The sequence below is a fragment of the Myotis myotis genome, unplaced genomic scaffold (genome assembly GCF_014108235.1).
Source record: "Myotis myotis isolate mMyoMyo1 unplaced genomic scaffold, mMyoMyo1.p scaffold_m19_p_19, whole genome shotgun sequence".
In the NCBI taxonomy this organism is placed as follows: Eukaryota; Metazoa; Chordata; class Mammalia; order Chiroptera; family Vespertilionidae; genus Myotis; species Myotis myotis.
The window spans coordinates 10303638-10331296 of NW_023416323.1; the positions used below are offsets into that span (position 1 = coordinate 10303638).

At 47.9% G+C, this 27659-nt stretch overlaps 1 protein-coding gene and 1 pseudogene across 1 annotated transcript in view; both read right to left on the bottom strand.

The window, feature by feature from the left end:
* Nucleotides 1-27659, bottom strand: part of WDR62 (WD repeat domain 62) — a 58031-nt gene continuing 30372 nt past the window's right edge. The window contains 23 exon segments of the mRNA XM_036345836.1: nt 1-264; nt 359-516; nt 1524-2174; nt 2177-2191; nt 2375-2435; nt 2516-2648; nt 2758-2869; nt 3158-3292; nt 3567-3677; nt 4044-4147; nt 4487-4611; nt 6132-6350; nt 8514-8566; nt 10087-10220; nt 11503-11634; nt 12354-12417; nt 12513-12624; nt 13293-13368; nt 14213-14334; nt 14417-14484; nt 19161-19286; nt 24676-24767; nt 26175-26353. Coding sequence (XP_036201729.1) covers nt 1-264; nt 359-516; nt 1524-2174; nt 2177-2191; nt 2375-2435; nt 2516-2648; nt 2758-2869; nt 3158-3292; nt 3567-3677; nt 4044-4147; nt 4487-4611; nt 6132-6350; nt 8514-8566; nt 10087-10220; nt 11503-11634; nt 12354-12417; nt 12513-12624; nt 13293-13368; nt 14213-14334; nt 14417-14484; nt 19161-19286; nt 24676-24767; nt 26175-26353 — 3246 coding nt within the window.
* On the bottom strand, nt 21160-24661 carry LOC118674273 (annotated as a pseudogene).

Here is a 27659-nt window from a genome sequence, read left to right on the forward strand (position 1 = left end):
TCAGTCCCCCTGTGCCTTCCTCCGCACAGCCTGCACCAGCAGCTCCGAGTAGTGTTCCAGCAGGGCACGCAAATCTGGGCTGGCCAGGGGGCACAATGTAGGTGGGGAGGGGGGGTCAGGGCTGGGGAGGGCCTGGGCTGGGGCCACATCACTCCCAACCAGCCAGTCGTTGGTCTCTAACTGGCTGTGGATCCAAAGGAAGGTGGAGGCTAGCTCAGTCCGTGCCTGCCGCTGCTTGGTACTCAACTGGTCACTGGAGACCATCTGCAAAGGGTGCCAATATTGTTAGGAACCACCCAGGCCAGACAGTCCCAAGGCACTCCCTCAGCCCTTTCTCCTGACTCTGGGCTTGGCTCACCAGGTGGTAAAGGTCCAGGGCTTCTTGGAAGGCAGTCTGTAGTTTGTGCACAATGGTCCCCACACTGCTCACCTCAAGTGGAGCTGGGGACAGGACTCTGGCTGGCACTCCAGGCTCTCCCCAGTGTCCAGGGCTGTCCCGGAGTACACTGAGTGCATCTGGGGATAGAAGGGAGGGAATGAAAAAGACACCTCTAACTTTATAGCTGGTCTAAGAGAGGCCATGGTGACTGGACTGATCCCAATTATTGTCCCGCTGCCTGCAGTATGTACTTCCCTCAGTCCCCAAGCCTCCCTTTCCTCCCCTCCTACACGTCTCAAATGCCACCTTCTCTCTGAAGCCTTTTTTCATCATTCTGTTTAAAACTATAACAACAGCCTGGCTGATGTGGCTCAGTGGTTGAGCGTCAACCTATGAACTAGGAGTCCTAGTCAGGGCACATTCCCAGGTTGCGAGCTCAATCCCAGTGGGGGGCATGCAGGAAGCAGCTGGTCAATGATTCTCTCTCATCATTGATGTTTCTCTCTCTCCCTCTTTCTCTGAAATCAATAAAAAAAAAAAATGTTTTAAAAACCGTAACAACTCCGCCGAAGCCGGTTTGGCTCAGTGGATAGAGCGTCGGCCTGCGGACTGAGGGGTCCCGGGTTCGATTCCGGTCAAGGGCATGTACCTTGGTTGCGGGCATATCCCCAGTGGGGAGTGTGCGGGAGGCAGCTGATCGATGTTTCTCTCTCATCGATGTTTCTAACTCTCTATCTCTCTCCCTTCCTCTCTGTAAAAAATCAATAAAATATATTAAAAAAAAAAAAAAAAAAAAAAAAAACTGTAACAACTGCCCCCGCTTCTAACTCCTTAAACCCTTTCTCTTTATTTCCCTCCTTAGCACATCACTACGTGATACACTTAACACTTTCCTCATAGATTTAGTTGGGGCATCTTCCCCAATTAAGGTGTCAATTCTCTGTAGTCTTGTTTACCACCTCATCCCATCCATGTCCTCAGGGCCTAGAACAAAAAGCCCAACACATACAAAGTGCTCACTAAATAGTTCAGTAAAGAATAAATGAATGGCATAGCCCCTGTGGCCAGGTCAAGTGCCTACCTTTGGAGCTGTTAAATGAGATGAGCTTGAGAGACAACCCCTTATCCCAAGGGTGATACTCACCAGGGGTGAGCTCCAGGAGGGAAGTGATGCTGCCAGGCATGGCCTCTGGAAGTGGGGGGCTGTTGGGGTGTGCAGGGGTGTTGAGGGGTTCAGCGGCCAGAAGCCTTGGGAGAAAGGTGGAGCTGTGGAGCCTCAGGGAGCTCATATCTACGGGGCTGGAAGCCGGGAAGCTAGCTGTTGTGACTGTGACATCGGACTGGGTGGCCACAGGTTCCTGGGACCAGACACAAGTAGTAGGTGGCTCCTGTGGGGGTGAGGGCAGTAAGAGCCTGTCACAGACACCTGACAGGGTCTGCCTGAAGCTGGCCCGGGCTTCATAGTTGCCCTGGGAGGGCAGGGCAGGCTCTCGGCCCTCACTGTCAGAACTGGTTGCTGCTGTGGTGGTGATGGCCTGAAGCTCCTGGTCCATGGAGGCCAGCTTCCCCAGGGATGAGGGCCTGCAGAGGGGTCTCCCTCTCTCTTTGTCAACCAAGACAGGGTCCTCACTGTCCTCAAGGGAAATGCTGGGTGACATCTTGGCACAGGAACTGGCAGTGGCCTCTATATAGGAACAGGTAGAGGGGATGTGGAGGCCTGGAGTGGGTAGGTTTGTGGGTGCCAGAGGCTTCCTATCTGTGGGCAGCGCTGAGGAGGAGGGAACACAGGAAGTGGGCCTGTGAGGCAGGGGGCTGTAAAGGAAGCAGCCAGTTCACTCTCACATCCAAGCCACAAAATTGATTTGAGAGGGCCCCATCCCAGGATGGCTGCAGGTTCTGAGTGGACCCTCCCCACCCCCACCCATGGTTCAGCTGGGCATCCAGGGCCATTTGCTGAGAAGCCCAGGGATGTTTACTAGGAATGGTGATACTCACTCAGTGGGCACCAGGCCTCCAGGTTGTCAAGCGACTCCTTAGCTTTCCTCCCAGAGAGGACCTGCAAGCATAGCCATGAGGCGAGGACAAGGCTTCCCAGCTCCCAGCCCTATGTCCTGAGGAGGTGGCCCAAGTACTCACATTGGTCCTCCCTGGGAAGGTGTAGCCAGTACCTGGTTCTGCTCTGGCCTGGTTCCCCTGGAGGTCTATGAGTTTGACCTCCGGGGACTTCACAAGGTGCAGGTGCAGCGGGGAAGGGAAGGTGTGGTTGAGCCTGTGGGGAGGAAACCAGGCAGTTGTGCCTGCCCTGGGATGCTTGGGAGGACATAGCCCCATCCTGGAATACAGAAAGTTGGAAGGTTCAGTAGTTCACCAGCTCTTACCTGGATGTCTTCTGGAGACGTGAGAGGAACTGGGCTGAGATGCTCAGCCGGGGATTAAAAAAGTCCTCATCCGCAGAGGCCGTCACATCTCTTAGGGATCTGTGAAAGAGCTCTAGGGGAAGATGCCAAGGGAGACCTCAGAATCCCCCTAGCCAACTAGTCCTAGGTCCAGACAGACCCACAAAGCAGCAGGCAAATCATCTGAAACCCACATCAATAGATAACACAGAGCAACTGGATCAGGAAGAAGAAACTGTGCAGCTCAGTCCTGAAGATAAAACGTATGCCTTCCCACCATTCTCATCAGCCCTGCTAGGGAAAGCCCTAACCCAGAGACGCCCACACAGTGCCTAGCACAAGATGGCCCGCCCAGGTAGGGCTGAGAGGAGCAGGGCCCTACCCTCATGGTGGGTGTCAGTAAGCGTCTCAAAGTGATGGCGGAGAAACCTCTCTTGCTCAGGGGTCTGGGGCAGGGAGCCATTGGATATGCCTGCCAGCTCAGGCCGCGACAACTCTTCTGCAGTTCCTGGGCATGCTGTGAGAGGCAAAGGGAGCAAGCGGGAGAGAACCTTCAACATTTAGTCATGGCAGATACCCTGACAAAGACACTTAACAACGGAGAAAGCTGGACTTGCCCAGCACACACCCTGATGCCACCAGGCTGAGAAGGACAGACTGATGGCTCTGTCTTCCAGGTGAGGCTCAGTGGGCACCAAGTGTAGGGCTGATGTGGGGCCAGTGTTTATGTATCATGACCACCCCCTAAGCAAGACCCATGCACTGCCCTTCCTCATGCCTGGCCCATTTACCTGGTATAGGGGTCACTGTCACATCAAACCGAGGGTCTGAGTCCAGCTGTGGAGGGGAGGAATGGATGGTGGTCAAGGTACGCTCCAAGTAGGCTTCTGAATCCCCTGAATCTAAAGAAGCAGGGAGGGGATATGAGAGAGTCAGGAACCCAAAGCCAGGCTCTTTTTGGGTGAGTCAGGTAAGTGGTTCACTTTCTCTCTGGATTTTAGTTTCCCCATCTGGAGAATGGGGATGATAATACTCGCCCCCTATTTTTATGGACAACAAGGTTACACTTGGAGGAAGTGGCAGAGCTGGGCTGCCCTCAGTGGGCAGTTTGGCTCCAGAATCCTCTGGTAACATCAAGGACCATGTCTGTCTTCTGTGATAGACTCTTGAATTTCAGGAAAACTGGGCTAAGGTCATCATCAGTGCCCAGAAAGAGGCCTGGTGGGATGAACAGACTACAGCAGGGTCCTTGCCAGGCCCCCACTCACCCGCAAGTTTGCTCTGATCCTTCGAGCCCATGGAGGAGACCCTGAGATAGGAGTCACCTTGCTGGTCTCCAGGCTCCCTCTCCACTTCTTCTGAGCCATACTTGCTGCAGTGCCAATAGGGTGGAGCGAGGGAATGATAACATACTATTTAGTAAACAACTGGTCCCTACCCAGACCCCCGAAGCATCTGTACCTTGCTCCCCTTGGGAGCACTACTTTGCCTCTCCTCCCTCCTCCAAAGGCTCCCTTCCCCCCAGAGTGCCCTGCACCTCCACCTAGAACCATGGAAACACGCTGCAGTGCTGGGCTTCTACTCCATCTGGGCCATACCCCTTCCTCCCCACTCCCACAGCCTACTGCAAGAGCAGTTCTTCCAGAATGTGCCTATCAGCTGAGGCTTCCTCTCTCCAACTAAGGCTCCCCTTGATGTGAAGGATACTCACCTGTCTGTCCCTGGGACGGTCACCTCTACCTCCAGGGAGCTGACGACCTCTCTGGCTTCAGAGCACTCCTTCTGTAGAGGCAGGAAGGAAGGATTCCTACAGCCATCTTCCTGGGGACTCTCTGACTATGGGGTGAAGAGGCACAGCCATCTGAGGCAGCTGTGGCAACCAGGGCCCCTCCAAGTTTCTAAGTGTTACAGTAAAGAAGCTGGGCATAATGGTAGCCCCCACTATTGGATGCTCACTGCGCACCAGGGCCTGGACCAAGCCTTTTGTTCACCATGAGCTCTCTCTGTATCCAACTGCATTATCATAAGCCCCTTTACAAATAAGGAATAAGTATGGCTCTGACTCTCTAAGTGTTTATTTATATGAAGTTCAAAAACAGGCAAACCAGCCCTAGCTGGTTTGGCTCAGTGGACAGAGCATTGGTCTGCGGACTGAAGGGTCCTGTGTTCAACTCTGGTCAAAGGCACATGCCCGGGTTGCAGGCTCGACCCCCAGTAGGGGGGCATGCAGGAGGCAGCTGACCAATTCTCTTTCATTATTGATGTTTCTGTCTCTCTCTCCCTCTCCCTTCCTCTCTGAAATCAATAAAAATATATTAAAAAAAACAAAAAAAACCCAGACAAACCAGTCCATGGTGAAAAGGTCAGATGCTGGTTACCCTGGGTGGAAGTACTGACTGGGAGGGGCACAGAGGTCTTCCTGGAGGTAGAAAATGCTCTATATTTACCTTGGTGGTACATATACATAGGTATATATACAGGTAATAATTCATCAAGCTATTTACCTAAGATTTGTGCATAACTGCATGTATATATTATGCCACAATAAAAAAAAACATATAATAGGATAAAGAAGGATTTTATTTGCAAAATAATAAAATAAGAACTAAAATTGCTTCAGTACCTCTAAGGGGACCCAGGCCCTGTTCTCAGCACTGAATTCCTGTAAAAGTTCTCTGAGGGCTATTTTTTTTTTTTAATTCTCACCCAAGGACATGCTTAGAAAGAGGAAGGGAGAGGGAGAGAGGTAGAGAAAGAGAGAAAGATAGATAGGTAGATATAGAGAGAAACATCGATGTGAGAGAGTAACATCAATTGGTTGCCTTCTGTATGCTCTGCGACTGGGGATCAAACCCACAATCCAGGTGTGTGCCCTGACCAGGAATCGAACAGGCAATGTTTCATGCACAGGATGATGCTCAACCAATTGAACCACCCACCCCAGCCAGGCCTCTGAGGGCTATTTTTCAATAACCATTTTAAGAAATCTTTTTAGTCATCTTTTTTTTTAAATGTCTATATTTTTGAAACCTGAAGCCCAGAGAGGCAAGCCTTGCTCTAATTCACACAGCAGGGAAGAGGTAGAGCCGAGCTCCACTTGTTCAAATGCCCCTCTACTCAGGCACAGGCCTGCTCTTGGGACCAAGCTCTTAATCCTCAAAGTGACCCATCTCCTAGATTCCTGGTCTGCCCTAAGAAGTCTCACTCTGCACCGGGCCTGGGCTCACCCTTCTGCCCTCTACCATCTCAGGCAATCCTCTCGTGCCCCTGAAGTGGGAGGTAGGCCTGTTTTCAAAATGAGAGCACAGAGCCCCCAGGTCCTAAGCAGACAGTTGTGGAGCAGGGGCAGTCCTTACCTCACTCAGCAGGCCTGCCAGGCTCTGTGGCTTCACTATATCCAGAACGGAGTCCTCCAGACTGTCGGACTTCAAGGGGGTAAAGTAGCAATCCAGGTCACGGACATCCAGGATGGTCTTGAGGGGCTCCTGGTCAGCCCGCTCTGCCCAGCGGCCATGTGGCTGGTAGCTGTGCTTGGTGTAGAAGGCTGAGCCATCCACCATATCATCATCTCCAAGCTGAGGATGATGAGATGGTCAGGCAGCCAGCCAAGTGATCACGAACTCCAATAAGGGCCAGGGACTGCACAGACCTCATCCAGTCTCTTGGCTTTAAAGACTACTCAGAAATAACTTCCAGACATCTATTTCCAGCCTGAACCTTGCTCTTAAACTTCAGAAGTATACATGCAACTGCCCTACAGCTCCAATGGATGTTTAGTGGATATTTCAAAGCAAACACAAAGAAAACTGATCTTCCCCCCAAATCTGCTTTCCTAAAGCCTTCCCCATCTCAGCTATTCTTTCCAGTTGCTCAGGCCCCAAACATTGAAGGTCATCCTTCATTCCTCTCTCTTATTCTGTCCCTCATACTCCACATTGTAGTTCTTCAGCAAAACCTATCAGCTTTGTCATTCAAACACATCCAAGATACAGCCACTTCCCCTCCCACCCTGGTCCAGCCCACTGATGCCTGCTACCCAGACTGTTGCTTGAGACAGTGGAGGGTGGGTGTTTGAGAACTCAGGCCACCTAGGGTTGATTCCATGTCCTCTAATTCCTAGCTGTGTGACCCTGGACAAGTTACTTAACCTCTCTGGGCCTCAATTTCCCTATTGTGAAATGGGGATATGAAAAGCCCCTATCTCGCCAAAACCGGTTTGGCTCAGTGGATAGAGCGTCGGCCTGAGGACTGAAAGGTCCCAGGTTCGATTCCGGCTGGGTTGCGGGCACATCCCCAGTAGGAGATGTGCAGGAGGCAGCTGATCGATGTTTCTCGCTCATCGATGTTTCTAACTCTCTATCTCTCTCCCTTCCTGTCTGTAAAAAATCAATAAAATATATTTAAAAAAAAAAAAAAAAAGAAAGTCTAGAAAAAAAAAAAAAAAAAAGAAAAGCCCCTATCTCAATGAGAATTAAATGAGGTAACACACGTAAAAGACTTAAAACAAAGCTTGCATAAAGCAAATGTACAGTGATTATTTGCTGAATGTAATTCCAATTATAATCTTATATAATAAAAGCCCAGTGATTGAAACGATGGAAAGACCAGAGACCAGAACAACTGTGGCCCTGCCCCCCAGCAGGGACCCCCCACCATGACGGCCCACCAGGGCAGGCCAGCTGGCTCCCACCCATGCACCAGGCCTCTATCCTATGTAATAAAAGGGTAATATGCAAATTGACCCTAACAACGGAATGACCAGACGACAATTTGACTAGTCACTATGAGGCACACTGACCACCTCTTGATCCCTCTCCCTGGCCGGCAGGCTCCAATCGCCCGATGGCGAACGGGGAACTGGGGGTGGGTGGCGGGGGACACGGGTGGCACCAGGCCAAAGCTGCCGCCCTGCTGGTCACCCCACACACGAAGGGTGACCCACAGCGGGAGAAGGGCCAACGAGTGGGCAGAAACAGCTGACCTCTTGGTCCCTTCCCCTGGCCAGCAGGCTCCGACCATCTGATGGCAAATGGGGAACTGGAGATGGGTAGTGGCGGGGGGCGGGGCCGGCTGTGGGCAGCCGGGAAAGATGGCCCTGATCACAGGCCAGGCCTAGGGACCGTACCTGCACACGAATTTTGTGCGCCGGGCCTCTAGTATACAGTAATAACGGGAAGCTTGGGGGCCTGAGAGAGCATGGCCAGATGCCCTGATCTTGTCTGCAGGGAAGAGGATTGCAGGAGGTATTTCCCTGCAAGCCTGATCTGAGGCCTGATATTGTTCCTAAAATAAACCCTCCAACCTAGGGTTTAGGATTCTGCTACCAGCTTCTACTAGTATACTACCAGCTCCTAGCCTGCCCCTCCTCAAAGATAACAATCATCCATTCAATCCTAATATTATTTTCTTTCTCAAATTTTTTCCCTTCATAGCACTTACCAGCTCCAAAAATAGTTTATTGTGGATCTTGTTCATCTCCTATGTAAGGAAATGAGCTTGTGAAGGCAGAGATTTGTCTGCCTTATTCATTGCTGTGTCTAATGCCCATTACAATGTCTAGCAGAGGGTAGGTGCTCAGTAAATACATGTTGCATGAATGAAGGGCTATCTAAGCTGAGACTAGAAGAGTGATGGGGTTCTCCAGGGAAGAGAGATATGGAGAGGAAAATAAATAAGAACATGGAGGAGAGTACCCCTACTGTGCTAGTTCCCAGGTGTCAGTCTCCAGGCAGACTCACCAGCCGCTTTGCCCAGAGTGGCAGCTTGCCGTTGGTCAGCAGGCACTGAGGATCTGAAGAGATACACAGAATCCATGAAAAAAGAATAAGTAACCCAACAACCAAATGGGCAACATATATAAATGGGCAATTCTCCAAGCAGACAATATAGAACCCACGGACATATCAAAAGATGCTCAACCTCACTAATTGTCAGGGAAATGCACATTTACACCATGGGATATAATGTTTTACCCATAAGATGTGACCAAAATTAAAATGCTTCATACTATCAAATGCTGGCAAAAACATGGGGGAAGGAAGAGGGAAAATGGGTGAGGCAGTAAGTGGATTTGGAGGGCCCTTAGGGTTCTCTTTTAAGAGAAAAAATATACTAACCCGGGGCCTAGCATTGCCAGTCCTCAGCCTTTGTCCTGGGGAAACACTCTCACAAATGCCTGAGGAGGACTAGCGGTGGTCAGCATAGCCTCCTGCACAACAGTATAAAGTTAGAAAAAGCCTAAATACCCACCCAGAGGGAATAACTTAAAATACCCTACTATGGTGCTGGTTAAAAGAGAGAAGTCTCTGCTCTGTAGCCACCAACATACAGGTAGATAAGATACTTTTGAGAGGAAAAAGATACAGAACGATACCGTAGTATAATACAATTTATGGGCATAAATTTGTGTTTCCTATGGATACGTACATATGTATATTAATGTTCATGAAAAGGCCTATAAGGAGTCACACCTGGAGAGGACACTGGATCAGGAGTGAGGGTGGGTGATGAAGAAAATTAACTTATCCTGATTTCCCCCAAAGCTGAATTCTCATGATTCTGTTGCCTGCCAATCAGCAATCAGTTGGCCTGTGCCTGTTGGCCCCTTGTTGCTGGAGCCCACCATCCACACTAAAAGCACCTAGTGCTAATCACTATTCCCAGCCTCTCTCATAGCTGGAGCAATCATGCCAGGGGGACCCGAGAAAAGTCTGTCAGGGCTTCTGGGAAAAGGTTCCTTTCTAAAAGATTCTGGGAGGAAATGTCCTATTCAACCATGCTTCTGATGCCTGGAACTTAAGCAACTATCTTACAACCATGAGGGCCTACGTCACAAGGCAATATGCAGAGGAGCAGAAATTTATAGAGGGCCTGGTCTTTTGTAAAGTCATTAAGCTACTGCTCTCCCTTTTGCCTGAACTATAAAATTTGTTCTGTCTTCTGGTTAACATGCTCTGTTTCTTCTGGGACATCCTCTTTACATCCCTCCCAGGAAAGGAAGCCAATATGGAGAAAAGTAGATCTAAGAGACACAGAAAAATACATTCCTTTAACATCACCTGACTACCTGGATCCAGCTATGCCAAAGCCAATCCTCTTACATTTTCAGGTACATGAACCAATAAATTCTCTTTCCAGTTTAAGCCAATGAGAGTCTGGTGCTATTACACTGACAGAGTCCTGGCTAAAATATGATTATTGAACTTTAGTATGTGCCAGGCATGAAAACAAAGCAGTGGGTGAAACCTAGCAATGACCCCTACACTGACATAGATCAAAAGAGGGCTCCTTTGGATGGGCCCCTTTCCCAACCTGAATCCAAGCTCTCTTTGGATGGCGTCTTCAGTAATTCTTCAGGTTCACACTCTTCCTCCAGCTCATCCTCTGTCTGCTCTCCAGATCTTAGGGAGCAAATCTTGTTGGGCATGGATGCATATGTCTCTTGCCTGAAACCAGGAATGAGGAAGTCAAGGAGAGAAATAGGTAAGTAGGGTACTAGAGGGACCTGCCTAGGGCCAGGACCCTGTGCTAGATTCCAAATGAACATATTACTAACTTCTGGTCAAGATGGTGCTGGGAGCCCTAACCGGTTTGGCTCAGTGGACAGAGCGTTGGCCTACAGACTGAAAGGTCCCCAGGTTCGATTCCGGTCAAGGGCATGTACCTTGGTTGCGGGCAACATCCCCAGTAGGGGGTGTGCAGGAGGCAGCTGATCGATGTTTCTCTCTCATCGATGTTTCCAACTCTCTATCCCTCTCCCTTCCTCTCTGTAAAAAAATCAATAAAATATATTTTAAAAAAAAAGATGGTGCTGGGAGGTCTCACTTCTCTGCTAGAAACATATCACCATAATAAATGAGATATGAGAAAGTCTGGGCTCAAAAAATAAGACAAACACTCCAAGAGCCATAGCAATGGGACCTTTGAAAAGCAAAGCAGATAGTGGGGCTTAAGTATTGAGCTGCTGGGTTCTGTTTTAGGAAGTAGGGGGTAGCAATGAGATTTTTAGCTCCTTTGGAATATAGGAGACTAAAACATGCTTGACACGAGGTGGGCACTGGCACCAGGACCTGCCCCAGCCCCAGCCCCAGGGTAGGGTGTGAGACTCAAAACCAGGAGCCAAAGGTAGCTGCTCTCTCCCTAGGTGCCTATATCTACAATATCTCCAAAACTACTGCAGGATAGGCAGCACATATCAAGGGCTGGTCCCCACAGGGAGGCAATGACAAAGCCTCAAGACAAAGAGATGGGGACAGCTCCAGGAGCAGGAGAGAGAGATTAAAAAAAAAAAAAAAATCCCATAATCTCCCAATAAAACTGAGACCTCCAAACCAAAATCCTAAATAAAAAACTAGAGCATGAATTCACTCCAAATAAAAGTGGTCTTTCAGCATAAAAACTTTAAAGAGTAGAAGATATCTCAACGCCACTGGACCCTGTCCTGACCTTCCTCCCTACACCCGGAGCCTCCTGGGGCTTCCCATATTACAGTGCTCACAGGCTCTCCAAATACTTTGCTTTTCCACTCCAAAACCCTTCTCATATGTGTTATCACAACTTGGTATTCAAAGTCCATCTCCCATCCTAGACTGCGAGTGCACAGAAGGCAGGGCCCAGGGCTGTCCTGGCTGTGGCTACGTCCCCAGCATCATGCATCTTGGGGCCTAGGGCAGGAACATATTCCTCTGAGGGAGGACAGATGGGGTATGTATAGTTGGCTGCCAGGACCTGGGGTGGCTGCTCCATTTCCCATCCTTTGTATTCTGCTGCTGCTGCTGCTGCTCCAGATGGTCAATTTCCAGCAAGTGCTGCTTCATGCAGTTGGTAATCTCTGGGCCCAGGTGCCAGATGAACACACAGCTATAGAGGCCAAAGAGAGATGTGGAGGGGAGGAACAATAACTATGGCTGCAATCTAACTCTGAAGCTACCTGAGTCATCACAGCCAAGACCAAATTTCCTGGCACCTCTGGAAAACACAGCCCATCAGCTTAGTGCAGGGGCTCCAGACCATGTCAGGTCCACATCCTGCGTAGGCTCCAGAACAGCTAACCAGGACCTGTTCTGAAGTCCTCCAGACCAACGAAGGGGGCTGTGAGAAAGCATTGTAGTAAATTGAAGGGAGTGACAAAAGGGACTTCTTTGAGTAACAACCATGTGGTAAGAAATTTATTTTTATTTATTATATTTATTATAAATTAGTATATATATAATTCATATAAGGAAATATATCAGAATGACATATATGATCATCAAATTTGATTTTCACCATATCATTTCAAGGTAGATGGTATCAACTCTCTTACAAAGTTGCAAACTGAGGCTGAGAGAGGGAAATGGCCTGCTCAAGGTCACAAGTAAATAAGTAGCAGATATGGGATTTGAACTCAGGGCTGGGTGTGACACCAAGATGCATGCTGATCAAGGAGAGAGAAAGCTGGAACACTCAGAAGAGCTCTCTGCACAGGCAGGTTGTGAGCCTGGTGTTTCCAGTCTCTGAGCCCCTGCTCTCCCCACAGTGTAGGTCCCACCCACTCCTAAAGGGAGGTCAGCCAGGGGCAGCCTCGACGCCTTTCCCACCTGTCTCCAGATACTGTAATCAAATGACGACAGTCATAGGTGAACTTCATGCCGGTGACAATTTCTAGAAACAGAGCAGAGAAGCTGCATTGACCTTCTGAGTCAGAAGGCTATGTGGGGACAGGTGGGGAGATGTCTCACGTAGGGAGGTACACCCACCAGAATGGCCAAACATTTTGGCAATGCACTCGCCCGAGTAAAAGTCTATCACCGAGATGCTTTTATCAGAGCAGCTTGTGGCTAGGAAGGTGCCTGAGGGGTCCACGTGGACCTGCCGAGAAGAGGATGCAAGTGATGCTTTGTGCTGCCTGCTTCTCCCCACCCTCCCAGCCCCCACTGATTGAGGACCACCCTCGTGCTGAACACTTGGGACATGGACTCATCCCAGATAGCCCTCACGACACACACCCTGATTCGATAAGAACTGTTCCCATTTCACAGATAAAGAAATTAACAGCCACAACAATGGTACTGATGGCAGCCAGGCCCTGTGCTTAGCACTATACCTGTGTGACTTATTTCCTCCACAGAACACCCCTGTGACAGAAGCTCTCTGTATCTGCATTTTACAGATGATGAGCCAGACTGGAAAGATAACACTTGCCCAAGGTTACAGTCGTGTGAACTCTTACCCCGTCCAGAGGCTCTGAGAAGGTCCTTGCCTTGGCCTGGATAACACAGGCAGGGGATAAGCCTGGCAAGAGAGCCCAGGCCTTTCTGAATCTTCCCACCACATTCTGTTGCCACTCAAAACGGCTCCACTTGGGGAAGGGCTCAGTAAATAAAGGTGAAGCAGTGTGGGCTACTCTTTGGCTCTCAGCAAGACCAGAGTGAATAGTTGGCCAGCAAGTGATCCTTTGACCAGGATAGCAGATACAAAGGGGAGCCTTGGTGTGAGGTCTGTGTTTAGTTTTCACCCTGGGGGCCGTGGCTCCTCACCTTCAGCAGAGACCCTTCATCGCCATGGGAGCCCTTGTAGCATTTCTTCTGCTTTCCATTCATGGTGTTGTAGACTCTGGGGAGGTGGTTGCAGAATATGGCCAACATGGACCTGCCTATCCCCCTCCTCCTCTCTCTGGAAGCCCACTGCCACTGCTTATCCCCCATTCGATGCCTGGACTGAAATCCCATCTCAGGATGAAGTCATGGAAATTACTTATTAGGGTGTCTGTTGAGTTAATGCCTCTCTTCCCTGCCATAGAGCAAGCTTGAGTGCCTGGCACCCAATTTGAATGAGCAAATGAAGGAGGTGAGAACCTCTTTGTGCATGCTATGCCCTCTGCACACTCTCTTCTCCCCTCCTTTGGCTCAGTCCTCTGGGTCCTTCACAGTCTCCGTTCAGACATTCCTTCCACCAGGCCCTGCTTTATTCCCAGGTGGGTTCAGGTATCTCTCCAGAGCCCACCCCTCTGGCTTCCCCTATCCCAGCCCTGACCACTTCATGCTGTCACTGCCTGGTGAAGTGTCCACTTCTCCTCCACAGGACTGTGAGCTTTGTAAAGGCAGGGCCTGGAGCTGCCCTGCTCACTGCTGCTACTGTCTATCCCAGACAAGTGCTCAGGGAATATAGGTGAAAGAATACATTTATAAGCCATATCAGCACCTCTCAGTCACCCCACATAGGCTTCTGGAGAGCTTGAAGGAACCCTCTGCTAATCTGGAGGCTAAGCCTAGGTGAATCCAGCTCCTAAGAAACACCTGCTGGGTCCCTCTGCCCACTCAGCTTCTCAGGGACCAGATGAGCAGGGTGAAGGAGAGCAGATAGCTCATGAGAAAACAGACTTAACTAGGTCCCATACAGGCCCCACTTATAAAGCAGCCAAGGCCAGGCTGAGTAAGAGCCCAGCACAGTTCCTTACCTCACATTGCGGTCCTGGCAGGCCACAGCCACGTACTTCTGGGTGATGTCAATATCCATGTCATACAAGGTGGTCTTCTCTGCCACATGGTGAGTACGGACAAAGTGAAGCCCATCGGAGCCCTGGCAGGGCAGGCAGGGCCTTCAAAGGACAACTCTGAAAAGCCCCCAAACTCCAGCCCCCAAGAAGGCCACCTCACTCTACCTGCTGCGCACTGCGAAAGTAGATGCTCTTATCGGCCCCACAGCTGATCATTTGGATGTCTCTGTTGCCTGGAAGAGAAGGTGGTGTATTAGGTCACCACTGGGCCTGACTAGGGCCAGGATCCTAGCTACAGAACTCCACTGCAAGGGAATTCTGCTAGGGGTCAGGGAGGGCTTTCCAGAGGTGAGGTGGGTGCTAGGTGCAGATAGGAATCTGCAAGATGTGAGCACTGTGTGTGAGGGTGTACAGGTGGAGCAGCTGCAAGGGAGGCCTCTGTTGAACAAGGACAGATAGGGAAACAAAAGCCAGGTACACAGAAGGGGTACCATGTCTAAGACAGGTAGACTACTGGGAGGCTCATGCCATCAAGAACTATCAGAATATCCCCACATATCTCAGGCCAGGCCCCATGCCACCTGTGCTTCCCTCTGTCTGACTGCTCACTAGCCACTCATTACACTCATTACACAAATGTGACCCAGTCACATAGTCTTGTCCCAGGGTGCACAGAGAGTCAGGACAGGACCAGGACTGTAGCCTGGCATTCTCTGGTTAAATGCTGTGCTCTGAACCATGCTTCCTCTTCAAATCTCAGCTTCCTATCTTTTTTTTTTTTTAAATGGTAGTTTCCTTTTTTTTTTTTTTTTTAATATATTTTATTGATTTTTTACAGAGAGGAAGGGAGAGAGACAGAGAGTTAGAAACATCGATGAGAGAGAAACATCGATCAGCTGCCTCCTGCACATCTCTTACTGGGGATGTGCTCGCAACCCAGGTACATGCCCTTGACCGGAATCGAACCCGGGACCCTTCAGTCCGCAGGCCGACGCTCTATCCATTGAGCCAAACCGGTTTCGGCCTCAGCTTCCTATCTGTATAATGGGCCTATAATGGCCCCTGCCCTAAGAAACTGTGTGAAACCTTTGGAACAGTGGCTGCCACCTGGTAAGCATTTTTATTATTGTTCTTCCTTTATCAAAAATATATATTTTTTATTTTTATTGATTTCAAAGAAGAAGTGAGAAATAGAAACATCAATGATGAGAGAGAATCACTGATCGGCTGCTCCTGCACGCCCTCTACTGGGGATCAAGCCTGCAACCTGGGCATGTAACCTGTCTGGGAATTGAACCATGATCTCCTGGTTCATAGATTGATGCTCAACCCCTATGCCACACTGCCTGGGCTATTATTCTTTCTTTATAGAATAACAGCACAAATATCTCACAGAGTTGAGGTGAAAATTAAAAGACAAAATAAATATTCAGAGGCTTGGTACAACAGATGCTGCTCCTTCATGACAAGACATTTGAGAGAGCCCAGGACTGACATACAAGTTAAGATGTTACTCAAGCAGGAGTCACTGGCTCACAGAAGGGAGTGAGCCATTTGTAGGAGGGAGTGTGACATGAGAAGAACCCAGAGAGGGCCTGCACGTTACTGTTACTGTTCTGCTTTTTAACCTGGGGTGGTAGATCTAAACATTTAGTAATGTTAGGACCAAGAACAATCAGAACAATCGCTGGCTATAAAAAACTGGTGTAGCCCTGATCGGTTTGGCTCAGTGGATAGAGCGTCGGCCTGGGAACTGAAGGGTCCCAGGTTCGATTCCAGTCAAGGGCATGTACCTTGGTTGCGGGCACATCCGCAGTAGGGGGCGTGCAGGAGGCAGCTAATCGATGTTTCTCCCTCACTGATGTTTCTGATTCTCTATCCCTCTCCCTTCCTCTCTGTAAAAAATCAATAAAATATATATAAAAAAATTGGTGTATGTGTTCTAGTTCATACCTATTGACTATGAACCTTGATGTGGATATTCACTGTATTACAGTCATGTGCCTCTTAATGATGGGGATATATTCTGAGAAATGTGTTGTCAGGTGACTTTGTCATTGTGATAACATCACAGAGTGCACTTAGATGATACAGCCTATTACATGGTTAGATTGTATGGGATAGCCCATTGCTCCCAGACTATAAGCCTGTACAGCATGTTACTACACAAAATTAAATCAAGCATTAGAGAAAATGATAAGATCAAGAGACTCAGTTAGACAAGGTGTATAAGGCTGCTGCCAGTGTAACACGGCATACTGTTTTGTAGAAAACTTTGTTTTATAAGTATAAAGAGTACATGCTAAAATATAGTAAATACACAAACCAGTAACTTAGGTGTTTATTATTATTATTATTATTATGTACTGCATGTAATTGTATGTGCTATACTTTTTAAAATATATATATTTTATTGATTTTTTTACAGAGAGGAAGGGAGGGATAGAGAGATAGAAACACCTATGAGAGAGAAACACTGATCAGCTGCCTCCTGCACACCCCCTACTGGGGATGTGCCCGCAACCAAGGTACATGCCCTTGACCGGAATCAAACCTGGGACCCTTCAGTCCACAGGCCGACGCTCTATCCACTGAGCCAAATCGGTTAGGGCATGTATGTGCTATACTTTTATATGACTGGCAGCTAAGATTTGTTTACATCAGCATCACCACAAACACGTGAGTACTTTGCATTGTGATATTACAGTGGCTACGATATCACTAGGCCAGTGGTTGGCAAACCTCGGCTCGTGTTTGGCCCCTTGAGTGTGGCTCTTCCACAAAATACCACGTGCGGGCGTGCACGTACAGTGCGATTGAAACTTCATGGCCCATGCGCAGAAGTCGGTTTGCGGAAAGGAGACAGACGAAACAAGTATACAAGACGAGTGTGGATGGGAGAGTTGGAAGGGGTCGACCTCAGCAAATGTACCTCAATCAGATTGAGGCCGTTTTTAGCAAAGGCCAGCTTAGGAGTACCCTAATTAAGTTAATAACAATGTACCTACCTATATAGTTTAAGTTTAAAAAATTTGGCTCTCAAAAGAAATTTCAATAGTTGTACTGTTGATATTTGGCTCTGTTGACTAATGAGTTTGCCGACCACTGCACTAGGCTATAGGAATTTTTCAGTTCCATTATGTTATAGAACCACCTTCATATAGGCAGCCTGATGTTGATCGAAATGTTGTCATATGGCACATTTTATATTCTGTAAACTATATGTACTATCTTCTACTTGTTTGGACAGGCCTCACAGGAAAGAGTTAGAAGACTGAGTCCTTCTTTAGCAGGGTAGTTTCAGACAGGTTAGGACTGACTGGTGCCCAGTTTATATTGACTATTATCAATGTTTTGAGCATAACCAAGTGAGCCAGCCTGGCAGAGTGGGGCACTTAGGAGCTGGATTTAGAAGCTTCATCCTCTCAGACTGGCTGGGGCTCTAATGAAGGCCCACCTTTCAGAAGGTGGCCTAAAGGACCAACTCCTGGCCCAATTATCATCTTTCTTGGATCTAGACCATTCATTAAAGGTGAGGTCAGTGCCCTGGCTGGGTAGCTCAGTTGGTTAGAGAGTCATCCCCATACACCAAGGTTGTGGGTTTGATCCCTGGTCAGGGCACATACAGGAATGAACCAATGAATGTATAGATAAGTGGAACAGCAGATCTCTCTCTATATATATTTCTCTCTTTCTCTTCCTCCCTCTCTTCTTCCCTCCATCGCTCTCCTCTCTCTCAAATCAATCAATAAATTAATTTTTTAAAAAAAGGTGAGGGGGGAAAAAAAAGGTGAGGGGCCAAACTGCCAGATTTGCTGATTTATTCTAACTACCTCTAGCCAATGGAAAGAGCAGGGTTTTAAGGATGTCTGAGAAGTTTTAGTTGATCAGCTTTTGTGAGGTCTTCATCAAGACACAGAAAACATAGTTAACTTGTTTTTGCTCAGCGTCCTATCACCTTAGCTAGAGAGGCAGGGCAAGAAGTGGGGAGGACCAAGGGACATTAATACATTCTCAGTCACAAAATTATATGTAAATAACATTTCATAGACAAGAACTTAGACTAGATGAATGTATTCTCCCATGAATATATACTCCTTAAATAGAATTTTGAACATGTTCTTAGTCTGATCACTTACATCCCACAGGGCCTGCCTTCCCTCCCCTTGGAACTCCTGAGGGACAGGGATCTCCATACTGAATCTTTTCAGCCTTGGAAGAATCCCTTTGATTTCCTGGTTTAGCATTGGCTATGGAGGATAGCCATAGGCAAGATCCTAGGCCTGCACCTACTAGCTGTGTGACTCTGGCTATAAAATGGGTTAAGGAAGGGGATACTACTGGGATGGCACAAGGATAATCCCCAGCAAAGAATTAGCCTCCAGCAATTGTCACTGTTACTTATTTTCCTGTCAATGTCACCAGTGCTCATCCTGTCCTCTCATAGGATTGGCACCCTGATTTCTTTTTGGGGACCAGCACTCATCTAATGCCAGTCCTCCAGGATCAGGAGCGGAGGTAGGCGGTGGCTGGGCACATGAGCGTGACCTGGCCGAAGAGAACCCTCTAAAGCCCTGGCACCAATAGCTGATCTGTAAAGGGCAGGTGCCTCAAACCAGCAAAAGGGAAGTCGGTTCCAATTTCTGCCAAAATGGATAGGAAGGAGGGAGATCTCTCTCCAGTGGCCCAGTGACAACCAAGATCCCGCCCTCCAGAGAAAAGCATAGCTAACAGAGGGAAAGAGTCCTAATAATTTAATTTTTAAAAATTCAACCTTTGGCTCCAGCTGTGTCTGAATCTAGAGTTTGTTTCTCCCTTTTTTTGGTCTAAGCTGAAGAGTTTTTGCTGTTACTTGCAGCCAAAGGAACCCATTAAATGAGGTGGTGGAAGTGGGAGGGAAGGGACTCACCTGCAAATTTGATGGCCGTGATGGAGGAGGAGTGGTCATCCAGGGTCTGCTCCAGGTTGTAGTTCTTCTCCACGTTCAGCACATGGATCAGTCGGTCCCGACTGGCCGAGGCAAGCAAGGTAAGCCCTGTGAGTGGAGAGGGTGGCCCTGGGTTCCCCGGAGACTACTTGATGCCGTGGCCTCCTAGAGAGCAGCATGGCTGAACTTTCCAGGTCTTTGGTTCCATAATTGCTGCTAACTTGCTCCAAACCCAGAAAGGGAACACTCCCTCAGCTCCGTGCAATCTTTCCCCAATCCCCCCAAATCCTGGCATTTCACATCCCATTAATCCAGGCATTAATCCAGCAGACATTGTAATAGAGCCCAGCACTCCTTCCTACACCTTGGCATGCCAGGTGAAGCCCTATTAACTTCTCAGCTTCCCCAAAACACTGCCCCTTCACTCTCTGAGCTCTGACTACATGGGCCTTGTCCAGGCCCTATTGACTACCAACCCACTGCCACACTTCCTTCTATCACTAGGCCTTTCCTGCTGGGCCCTTTATTTATTTATTTTTAAATATATTTTTATTGATTTCAGAGAAGAAGGAAGACAGAGAGAGAAATAGAAACATCAATGATGAGAGAGTCACTGATCAGCTGCCTCCTGCATGCCCCACACTGGGGATTGAGCCCGCAACTCGGGCATGTGCCCTGACTAGAAATCAAACCATGACCTCCTGGTTCATAGATCAACACTCAACCACTGAGCCAGTCCAGCCAGGCCCTGCTGGCCCCTTTAGACAGTGCCTATGCTGTTCACCTGGTACATCTGAGGTCTAACGTACGACTAGAGATGGAAGGGAACTCAGGAAAGATAAATTGAATAAAGAGAGATTCAAAGAAAGTTTAGTGGGATAGAGGGTGCCAGGGAAGGAAGAAGGAAAGAAGAGCATGGGAAAGATCATTAACATATGAGGATATACCTCTGCCTAAGTTACATTCCTACCAAGAATGTATTATCGAAATCAAATTATGAGGAAAACAGACAAACCCAAATTGAAGGAAACTCTATAAAATGATTGGTCTAGCCCTGGTTGTGTTTCTCAGTGGTTAGAGTGCTGGCTCACCCACCGAAGGGTCGTGGGATCAATTCCCGGTCGAGGGCACACACCTGGGTTACAGGTTCGATCCTGGCAACCAATAGATGCGTCTCTCTTATATTGATGTTTCTCTCTCCTCTCTCTCTCTTTTTTTTCTCTCTCTCTCCCTCCCTCGTTTCCCTCGCTCTTTCTCTCATGTGAACCTGGATTGGAAAAACAAAGGTGCTAAAAGGACAATATTAGGACACTTGGCAAAATGTGAATAAGGACCATAAGATGACAATATAGCATCAAAATGAAACTCCCACATTTGATAAGCCCTAGGAAATGCTCACAGAAGCATTTAAAGGTGAATGGGCATCATACCTACAATTTACTAGTACTCTCAAATAGTTTAGTAAAAAAGGGAATGTATATGCTATTATTTTATTACATGTGTGTATCTATACACACAAACACAGAGAGAGAAATGGAGAAAGGGGAAGCAGATAAAGTCATTATACAGCCACAGAGTCAGACAGAATTTAAAAGAAAAAAACGTGGAGAATCTGACTAAAAAACATGTGGGTGTTCATTATAATATTCTTTTTTTTTTTAATTGATTTTTTACAGAGAGGAGGGGAGAGGGATAGAGAGTTAGAAACATTGATGAGAGAGAAACATAGATCAGCTGCCTATTGCACACTCCCTAGTGAGGATGTGCCCGCAACCAAGGTACATGCCCTTGACCGGAATCGAACCTGGGACCCTTGAGTCCGCAGGCCGACGCTCTATCCACTGAGCCAAACCGGTTACGGCCATTATAATATTCTTTTTTCTTTTTTTCTTTTTTTTTTATAAACATCATGTTTAATTACTTTGGAAACAAAAACTCCCAAATAATGCCTGACCCCAGAAGGTACATAAAAATGGCCAAAAAATAATAGATCATTTGTAGTTTCTCCCTCATAATGAGTGCTTTTTAAATTACAAACCATATCAAATCATGTTAAGGCAGATGATCAATCTCGTTGCAGTTTTAACTATTCCTGGGAAAGTTGCAGTTTTAACTATTCCTGGGAGCGCTTCCTTGCTGCTGTTTGGTCAGTTGGTCCAGGAATTGGCAGGTGGGGAGCTGGGCCCGCCAGTCTTGTCACTGCTCGTTCTGCTGGCCCTCTGTGACGGAAGCAGACACGGAACCCTGGCCGTTGTTGACATCACTGATGCACATCCACTGCCCGTCGACTAACTCCTTCCACAGGGTCACCTTATTATCTCCACCCGAGACGGCCAAAATGTTGGCTGTGATGGACCAACTCACGTGCCACACAACATCATTGAACTTGTGCAGTAGTTTGGGAGACCACGTATTGCTGAGGCATCGTCACAGGTCCAAATGAACACAAGACCATCCTGGGAACAACTGGCGATGGTGCTGGTGGGGAGACCAATGGAAGGGGCCCAGGCCACGTCTCGGACCCAGTCCCTGTGTGCTTCCAGCTTCTGTTCCTCCTTCCACTAGCCATCCTCTTCCTCCTTCCACAGCTTGATGAGGTTGTCACAGCTGCCTGAGGCAAATTTCTTTTTTTTTTTTAATTAATTCTTTATTGTTCAGATTATTACATTTGTTCCTCTTTTTTTTCCCCCCAAAACTCCCCTCCTCCCAGTTCCCGCCCCACCCTCCGCCCTCACTCCCCACCCACTGTCCTCATCCATAGGTGCACGATTTTTGTCCAGTCTCTTCCCGCATCTCCCACACCCCTTTCCCCCCCAGGAATAGTCAGTCCATTCCCTTTCTATGTCCCTGATTCTATTATAATCAACAGTTCATTCTGTTCATCAGATTATTTATTCACTTGATTCTTAGATTTACTTGTTGATAGATGCATTATTTGTTGTTCATAATTTGTATCTTTATCTTTTTCTTCCTCTTCCTCTTCTTAAAGGATACCTTTCAGCATTTCATATAATCCTGGTTTGGTGGTGATGAACTCCTTTAGCTTTTCCTTATCTGTGAAGCTCTTTATCTGACCTTCAATTCTGAATGATAGCTTTGCTGGATAAAGTAATCTAGGTTGTAGGTTCTTGGTATTCATAACTTTGAATATTTCTTGCCACTCCCTTCTGGCCTGCAAAGTTTCTGTTGAGAAATCAGCTGACAGTCGTATGGGTATTCCCTTGTAGGTAACTGAGTTTCTTTCTCTTGCTGTTTCTAAGATTCTCTCTTTATCTTTTGCTCTTGGCATTTTAATTATGATGTGTCTTGGTGTGGTCCTCTTTGGATTCCTTTTGTTTGGGGTTCTCCGCGCTTCTTGGACCTGTAAGTCCATTTCTTTCACCAGGTGGGGGAAGTTTTCTGTCATTATTTCTTCAAATAGGTTTTCAATATCTTGTTCTCTCTCATCTTCTGGCACCCCTATAATTCTGATGTTGGTACGCTTGAAGCTGTCCCAGAGGCTCCTTACACTATCCTCGCATTTTTGGATTCTTTTTTCATTTTGCTTTTCCGGTTGGGTGTTTTTTGCTTCCTCGCATTTCAAATCATTGACTTGATTCTTGCGCTCCTCTGGTCTGCTGTCGGGAGTCTGTATAATATTCGTTATTTCAGTCCGTGTATGCTTAATTTCTAGTTGGTTCCCCAATATAAGATTGAGGGTCTCATTAGTTTTCTTGTAGATCTCATTAAGTTTATCGGCGGCTTCTAAACAGTTCTTGAGAGACCTTAAAAGTGTGGTTCTGAACTCTATATCTTCCATTGACAATTTTGTCCTGTTTCTTTGTCTCCGCATTTTGTTATGCTTCCTTGGTGCACCCCCTAGTGGTCTTTGTTCGCAGTCTTATAGTTAAATCTTGATTGTTGTAGCTAATTACAGGGAGGGTTTGACCTCCAGGCCAAGTGGCTATGAGAATCAGCTGTGTCAGCAGTGAGAGAACTTCTGTCCTCTAGGGAGGTGCTAATCTAGCCTTTGCCTGAGGCTATCCGGCAAATGCCTGTGTGCAGGGCTTGGGCGGGGCTGGTCGAACAGGATCACCAGGGTGGGCCGGAGAGAGCAGTTATGGTGGCTCTCTGTCCTGTCCCCAGGGGCTCTGCCTCTCTGAGTCCCAGCACTCGCTGCAAAGCTCAGAGAGAAAGCTGCACTCGCTCTGACCGAAGCCAGACAGTCCCGCTTCTCCCGTTTGAGTCTGGGTCCCTAAAGACTTGCCCGGATCTGGAGCTCAGAGTCTGCGACTCCCTACCGATTGAAAACGCCAACCACGCCCTCCGCCGCCAGCCCGCTCCGCGCACTCCGCACCTCAGAATTTGACTTCAGCACTGCGCCTCCTCTGAGTGTCCGTATGCGTTTCTCTTTCCTCCTAGCTGTAGGACTTCCACTCAGCCAGCGTTCCTGTGGTTCTGGGTGATGTCCCTTCCGTTTTTTGGTTTCACTTTTGAAGTAGTTGTTTAAAGCAGCAAACTCCGGCGTTAACCTATGCCGCCATCTTGGTTCTCTCAGGCAAATTTCTTGATGTAGTTGGGCTTCTGTCCTGAAGGCTGGTCTATGAGGCTTCCAGGTACAACAGCAGGGGCCCAGCTGACGGCATTGCAGCCAATAGTGTGAGCATTGTTGATCTTCTTCACGTCCCACTGGCCTTCCCCAGTGTAGGTCAGCAGGGAGATGGCCCCATCTGAGCTCCCACAGGTCAGGATTAGGCCGTAGTCATGGGGAGCCCAGCACACAGAATTTACTGAGGAGTCATGTCCTGTGTGTTCGTGCGTCTTCTCCCAGGTGCCGTTTTCCTCTTTCCAGATAATAACTTTTCAGTCATAGGAACAGGATGCCAGGATATTGCCATACATGGGGTGGGCCCAGGCCACTTGCCACACTGGTCCCTCATGACCTGAGGTCTGCGATGAGGATCTGCCCTCCGTTGCGTACATCAAAGATTTTGACGGACCTGTCTGATGAGCAGGTTGCCAGGCGGATGCCATAGTAGTCCATCTGGGCATCGTGAATCATGTCCTCATGGGAGGTGTCCACAGTGTTAATTACTGACACCATGGCTGCAGTGGCGGTGGCTCCCGGCCTCGGACGTGGCAGCTCCCAGCGGCACCTCCGACACCTCACTTCCCTATAATATTCTTGTAATTTTTCTGTAGGCATTAAACCTTTTTGAAAATAGCATGTTTAACTATCAATCTATCTTCATTAGCAGAGGATGAACTTATTCATACATTCAGCATTCACCTCTTCAGGGGACTGGGCACCAGGGTAAGGAAGTCAAGTCCAGTCCTGCCTGCCAGTGCCTTGCTTTCTGGAGTCCTAGTCACCTTGGTCCCAGGGCCCAAGACAGGGGCCCTTATTAAACACAGGACTTCCAGCTGTCATTCAGAGTCCTACCAGATACCAATTACCCCTCTATGTGGCTCTGCCGGGGGGGGCCACTCCCCTCCCTTCCCCCTGCCACGGGCTCACCAGTCTCAGGCTTGGAGTACTCCAGGCATAGCACCTCAGCATCATGGGCTTCCATCTTGACCAGCTCATCCATGAAATGCAGCTCATGGATCCTGGGAGACATACATTGACTGCTATACCCTTCTCAGAGGGCCCTCCCACCCCGGGCACTCTGCCATTGCCAGGCAGGTGACATGGAGAACTAGTTTAGAGATACCCAACCACTGTTATCATCTAGAAACATGTCATCTTAAAGGAAATGTGGGAGTATCACAGTGAGCACCCAGCCCTTTGTGGTTCCATGGGCCAGATCTAGGACAGTCCTCTGGGGAAAACAAGGGTTAGGGCAGAGCTGTATCAGAGGTAATCCCAGAGGGAAGGGGGAGCAGGGGTCAGAGGTCATATTCAAGGATAGAACCTATAGGGGGAACATTTGATTCCAATCTGTCATTCTTAAAGAGTCTTAAATCTAGACTTTCCTCATTCTCTCCAAATGAAATAAAACAATCAAGAGGTCATCCAGAGTTGAAATAAGAGACAATCATCCCAATTTCTCTCTCTCTACATATGTAATCTTAGCCTAGCCCAGGGGTGGGCAAACTTTTTGACTCGAGGGCCACAGCGGGTTCTTAAACTGGACCGGAGGGCCGGAACAAAAGCATGGATGGAGTGTTTGTGTGAACTAATATAAATTCAAAGTAAACATCATTACATAAAAGGGTACGGTCTTTTTTTTTTTTTTTTTTTTTTTTTAGTTTTATTCATTTCAAACGGGCCGGATCCAGCCCGTGGGCCGCAATTTGCCCACGGCTGGGCTAGCCACTTGGCCTCTCTTAACTCAGTTAACTCATCTGAAAATGGGGTTGATAGCAGCACTTACATCGAGGGTCAATGAGAATACTAAATTGGTCGTTACACACAGTATCAGGCGAGTGGCCAGCCCGGGGTAAGAGTGCTGTGCCCACGTAGCTCTTGTTACTGTTTTTGTCATTCATGGCAGACAGCAGCCCACTGATACATTCTGTTTGCCTCATGTGGTGGTTGATACCAAAATAGTTGCCAGCATTTAAAGAAATAATAGAATTTTCAGAGAAAAAAATCCTGCACTTTCTGTTCTTCTTGGACAATGAGAACACATGACAGCTTAGAGGATGTGTCTCTAGTTTCCCTGGCCCCTTCCATCCCTTGACAGCCCCAGTACCCATGTGGTCACAGCTGTCATTCATCAACTTAAACCTGGTCCCTTTAACAGGGCTCATATGCCACCAGTGCCTACTGAGCCAGTAACATCTTGAAAAACCTCTGCAGTGAGGTCCCAGTAGCTACTTCCATCTCAGCCCTTTTGGAAGACACTTCTTTGCATAAGTTCCAAGGGGTGGCTGGTAACAGAATTACTACTCACAGCCCCTCATTCTCAATGAGTAGCTGGAGTTGCAAAGGCCAGGGTTCCTACCCACCACCCCAAGTACCTGAGCCTGAACTGGAAAGTGTACACTGGACACCCACAAGGGCCCACTTGCCTCAGATTTCCACTTCGGTCACCTGAAGCCAAGTGTTGGCCATCAGGACTGACTTGCATGACTCGTACCCCGGCTTTCACGTCCATAGGTGTCCCATTCTCACTACCCCGGTCTGGGAAGTGTGACATGTCCTGAAGGTGCTGGATGTCATTCTCTACATACACTACCTTCAGTAGGGTCTGCAGGAAAGAGAGGGCTGAAGTCAGTACTGTGAGATGGTCTGAAACACCTCTGAAATTTTGTATCCCAAGAGCCAGTCTCCCATTCTTCATTAGTAAACAGAACTCCAATTTTGACCTGGGAGGTTCACTACTCAGAATAATAACTATGTTTCCCAGCCTCCCTTGCAGCTAGATGAGGCTCTGTAAATAAATTCTGGTCAATGAGATGTAAAGCAAGCGAGAACCCTTCTGCTTCTTTCTTGCTGCCTGAAATTCACTGATATAATGACCGGAACTCTAGCAGCCATTTTGGATGATAAAGAGCAGAGTGAGAGCTAGAAGGCTCTTGAATCTCTGAGGGCTTCCTGCAGCTGCCATAAGAGCTTGAACTGATTACCTCTAGACTATTTTTATGAGTCAGAAAACAAAAAATTTTACCTCTTGTTTTGGGATTTTCTATTGTATACAGCCAAATATGTATATCACAGGTGCAGAAGAGAAGATGCTATAGCATTGGGGTGGAGGGTGAAGGGAGTAGTAAAGGAATACCTGCTATACACTCCCTACATTAATGACCTTTTTTAAAAATATATATATTTTATTGATTTTTCACAGAGAGGAAGGGGGAGGGATAGAGAGTTAGAAACATCAATGAGAGAGAAACATTGATCAGCTGCCTCCTGTACACCTCCTACTGGGAATGTGTCCGCAACCAAGGTACATGCCCTTGACCAGAATCAAGCCTGGGACCTTTCAGTCCACAGGCCGATGCTCTATCCACTGAGCCAAACCGGTTAGGGCATTAATGGTCTTTTTTCCCCCAGCACCATTGACTTCTCACCAATCTCTTTCCCACCTCGGGGCCTTTGCACAAGCTGTTCCTTTGGCATGGGACACTTTCCCTGCCCCTCTTCACTCCTACCAATCCTCCATATCTCACTGTAGTTGTCTTTCCTCCAGGAAGTTGCCCCTGATGCCACAAGTAAGATCAGATGACTCTGTTATATATCCTACTAGCACTATGCAATTTTCTTTCATGGTGCTTACTACGCTTATGATTATATCACAATTTGTACAGTTATTAGTTCACTCTCTGCCTCCCCCCACTAGACTGTGGGAGCCATGAGTACAGAAGGGTCTATATTAGTCACTGATGTGTCTCCAGCATGTAGCATACACAGACCTTAATAAGTATCTTCAGAATAAACAAATGCATGATTCAGGTCTCAGTTCCTCAGAGAAACTCCCTTAGTGACCTAGCAATACCAAACATTTCTTCAGCAAAATGTTTTCTCCCCAGCCTCACCTCATGGCTCTCTCTGGG